This window comes from Nannospalax galili, unplaced genomic scaffold, assembly GCF_000622305.1.
Source record: "Nannospalax galili isolate Female #2095 unplaced genomic scaffold, S.galili_v1.0 scaffold147, whole genome shotgun sequence".
Lineage (NCBI taxonomy): Eukaryota > Metazoa > Chordata > Mammalia > Rodentia > Spalacidae > Nannospalax > Nannospalax galili.
In genome coordinates, this window is record NW_008355800.1 from 1638091 (window position 1) to 1642493 (window position 4403).

General features: G+C 51.0%; 1 protein-coding gene across 1 annotated transcript in view; it reads left to right on the top strand.

Moving 5' to 3' along the window:
• Nucleotides 1–853: 853 nt before the first annotated feature.
• The window catches only part of LOC103750595 (nucleolar protein 4), an 88160-nt gene continuing 84610 nt past the window's right edge, over nt 854–4403 (top strand). The window contains exon 1 of the mRNA XM_008853717.3: nt 854–1630. Within this exon, the coding sequence (XP_008851939.1) occupies nt 1367–1630 (264 nt within the window). The 5' untranslated portion in view covers nt 854–1366. The remainder of the gene's footprint in view (nt 1631–4403) is intronic.

Below are 4403 nucleotides of genomic sequence, written 5' to 3' on the forward strand. Positions count from 1 at the left end.
CGCACCGCAGGCGCCTGGCACGGGGCGGGCCGCGGTGTCGGCAGAGCCGCTGCCCAGGACCGCGCGGGCCTCGGCGCGGAGTAGAATGAAGAGGAACAGCAGCAGCCAGCGCGGGAGGATGGGGACTCCCCTGTTTCCTGCGCTGTGACAGACAGGGGGACGCCCGGGACGAAGGGACCCCTGACTTCCTTTGCTTGGGAAAATCGTCCGAGGAACTCAGATTTGGCTGCTCTGAGCAGTGGAGGGGATGCCCGTGACGTGGCAGGGGGCAAACAGACAACCGAAACCTCCCGCGTGAACTGCCAACTGTGACCCAGGGAAGGGAGGACCGCTGTCTGCATTTTAATTTCATGCAAAAGGGTCCGGGAGTCTGTAAACTTGTTCCTATGCCTTGTACTTCAGCAGAAACCGGAGAGGTCCTGTGTGGGAACACCATCATCCCGGAGGGCCACAGCCAGCGGCCTGCCTCCTTGTTCCCACATCCCCCGGGACTGGATCCCTGTTTGGGGGACTCCACCGACCCTGAACTGTGCTCACATCTCTGAATGCTCTTCCAGTTCCGGCGACCTAACTCCTAGAACCTACCCGCGGGGCTGTGATCTAGCTCAATGCTTCCGAAGAAAAGGCATTTTAAACCGTTTTTAGGAGACCTTGGTTTTCCTTAAGATTGCCATAAAACACGATCTGATAGGCTTACAAACATGACAGGTAAGAACTTTCTGTCTTCCTAGTCCGGTCTCAGAGAAGGCCGAGGCTGAGCAGGACCCAGGAGGAGGACGAGCCCAGGGACCCCAGTGCCCTTAGGGGCTCCCAGGCCCTCCGCCCGGCTGCTGCTTTCTGGAGAGGAGCAGCCCTGGCTTCTGGACTAGCTGCTGGGGAAGCTTCGGGGTGGGGGGGAGGGCGCGCCAGGGGACTGCGCTGCGCCCCACCTGCCCTGCCCTGGACGCAGCCCGGGGGCGAGGTATCGAGGGACCTCCTCGAGTCAATATTGTGATTTTTAATAAACCAAGGAATGGGATTTTAATTATTCAAAAACACAGCTCCTCCAGCCAGATGCTGTTGGGATAGTGCCGGTCACACAGTATTAAAGCGACAGACCACTAAGAAACCGAGAAAAGCGTCCGAGACATCCTTTGCAATTACGAACGAACCAGACTTGGTAGCACTGGGCACCGACTGCTGGTGCCATCCGGACCCTCCTCCCCTCTCCCTGGGCCGCCCCCCCACCCCACCGGAGGCAGGCTCCCGCGGCGCGGCCAGGACCTGGCGTCCTTGTCTCGTGGCCTGGGCTGCGTTTTTACATGAGCCCGGGGTGAACAGGTGCGAAGTGCGCTGAGAGCATCCGGCCCACGGCCGCGCGCGGAGCATGGAGAGCGAGCGCGACATGTACCGCCAGTTCCAGGACTGGTGCCTTAGGACTTACGGGGACTCGGGCAAGACCAAGACAGTGACCCGCAAAAAATACGAGCGGATCGTTCAGCTCCTCAATGGCTCCGAGTCCAGCTCCACGGACAACGCCAAATTTAAATTCTGGGTCAAATCCAAGGGTTTCCAGCTGGGCCAGCCGGATGAGGTCCGCGGGGGAGGCGGCGGCGCCAAGCAAGTGCTCTACGTGCGGGTCAAGACCACGGTGAGTCGCCTTCAGTGTTCTCCTGAGCAGCCTGGAAGGGAGGGCGGAGAGAGTGGGGGACCCGGGGATCCGTGAGCTGCTGTTGGCTCCTGGGCCCCCACCCTCCTCAACCCCCTCCCCAAGTCGTCCCCACTCGCGATGGCCAGGCGCGATTTCCCCACTAAGAAGTCTTTGTGGTCCTTTATTTTAAAGCCTCGGAGAACCTGCAGAGCCTGCCGCCCTCCGCGCCTCCGGGCTCCCTACGCGCGGCGGGAGCTCATCTTCCTGGGTCGGGCGGCGCCTGGTGTTCTCAGGCCAGGCTATTGTCCCGTGTCCTTCGCTGAGCGCCAGGCGCGTGTCCTACCTCCGCCACCGCGCATAAAGGCCGGGCTGGAAGCCCAGCCGCACGCTCTGATCACAAATGATGCTGATGGATAGTCTACTGTGTCTCTTCATTGGCACAGAGCCCGAGTGTGGCGGTAGCGGTGGATGTGGGGTTTTCCCCAGGACATCATCAGGTTTTATTGTGAGACCGCCTGCGGGGAGACACGGGGCAGTCCGCAAGCCTAGATCACTCCCCGAGATCGTTGCCAGGACTGTTTCGTTTGCAGATAAGAACCTGGTGATGCCTCCTCCCCACCCCCCATCCCCTTCCTCACTCGCCCTGGCATTAAGAAAGCCGCCGCAGCTAGGCGATGCGCAACAAAGAGAGATGGGTTTGGGCGCGAGCCAATGGTGTGTGTATTTGTTCCTCTTTCTGGGTGGTCCTAGTCTCCTTTTCACTAAGGTGTAGCCCAGGCGCTGCGAGCGAGGAACTAACTGCATGTGAGAGCCCGGTATTAATCATTCTCAAAAGGAAATGTTTGTGGGGCTGGGGAGCAAGCAGCCTTGGCGTCCCTGTCCTTTGCAAGAAGATGGGAACAGGGGCTGAGAGTAAGATTCTAAGGTCAGGTGCATGAGACCTAGTAGCCTCCTGCATGGTGGGTATGCGCCTGGAGTAGGGGTGGAGTAGCTATCTGGCACCCTTTTTATCTTGCTTTGGGATTTATTGAGCTTTGCTCCTTCCCCTCCCTCTCTTTCTGGAGATGATTTCCTGGTGCAAGGTTCCCTGAGGATGCTAGAGAGAAGGTGTCAGGAAGGCTATGCCAGCTCTGTAAGGTGCTTTGCATTGAAGATGTGTGCATGAAAGGCTTTTTAAAGCATCGTCTGGAGGACTGCCTCAGGTTCGGAACGGTTCTGGTTGCCCAAGGTTAGTTTGGAATGGTTCTTTTGGAATTTGTATGCAAAATGGGAAGTGAAAATAAAGGTGAGCTGGAAGCATACAAAAAGTTTTTTGTTGTTTTGTTTTGTTTTCTTGATGTGCTGCTGCTGGAGGGTTTGCAGGTTGTGGACACTGATGTTGCTTTATCTTGGACCACAGAGTACGCTGAAAAGAGTGGTGAGGTGGTCTGCCCTGTTTAAGGAGGAAGACTAGTTTGACACGGATTAGCCTATAAGGTTTGTTTACATCTGCATGAGTTAGAAGTCTGTTACAGAGAAAGATTGCTTTGCTTCATTTGTATGGAGATGAACCTTAAGAACTAGATGGAAAGATGATTTATTGATAGACAAAATGGAGTGGAATTCAGGTTAAGTGGATGAAATGTTGTTATATGTATTTAAAGCACTACCTAACATGATTTTATATACATATATATCCATATATGTATATAAAATGAAGCATTGCTAGCCAGGAAGTTTTTCATTCTTTTTGTATTAAATTTAGGTCCTTCTCTTTGGATCTAGTGAGTTAGGATTTGGTTACAACAATTATATGTGTTAGCATATGTGTCCTTAAGAAGATTAAAGTTCTAAATAATATAAATTTTGAAATGATTGTAGAGGCATTAAGATGACTGCGGGTGTGAGTCATTCAACCCAGCATTCACTTGCTATGACAACCATTTTTTCATGTCAAAAATTAATGCAAAGTTGTTAAAGAATTACTGCTAAGACATCCACTATAGAGTGACAACATAGCCTGTATTTCTCTTTTCAGTAAAGATTCCATATAGTTATGGGAGACAATGTGATCTGTCAGATGATAGTGTTAGACAATGATTTCCATGTAGTATTTAAGGCGCTCCGTTTCATTCATGTCTAGCTTGAAATGTTGAATAGGTTTTTAATTCATGCTCTTCTGCTGTTCTTTATGAAATTTTTCTGCTGCTCCTGACATAAAATTACAGGCTCCACCTTCTCTGAGAGGCAGCCAATCACAGTTGCAATCAGTTCCAAATAAAAGATCTCTTCTCTCCTCTCTTTCCACATCTAAACTTATTTTTCCCCCTAAAAATATTTTGATTATTTTTCATTATAGTAGGAATACAGCTATCAGGAAAACAGATATATGTTTTCTTCTCATTCAAAGGCATATATTGGTTGGAATAAGGTAGTATCTTTGAATGGTGATTTCAAATAGATGAGGAGTCATTCTGAGCTCCTTGGGGTCTGAAGGAACCTGGCTGGCTTCGCTGTCAGTGAGATGCTTTCCACCTGACGTTGCAGTAATCCACTACTGTTGATAATTAGACATCATTACTGCTGTGGAAAGGGAAAGAGAAAGGGGAGAGGACAGGCCTGGGCTAATTAACTACTTTAGTTTAGTGAAAGGGAGACAGATAGCAACAGGGAACATATGTATACAAGAACAGAATAGACACACTACGTAGACTTAATTGCAACCAGACTGTCAATCTCATAGTTAACAAAGCTGGGTTCTTCCTCTTATTTTCTTGAAAGACTAGATGCAATA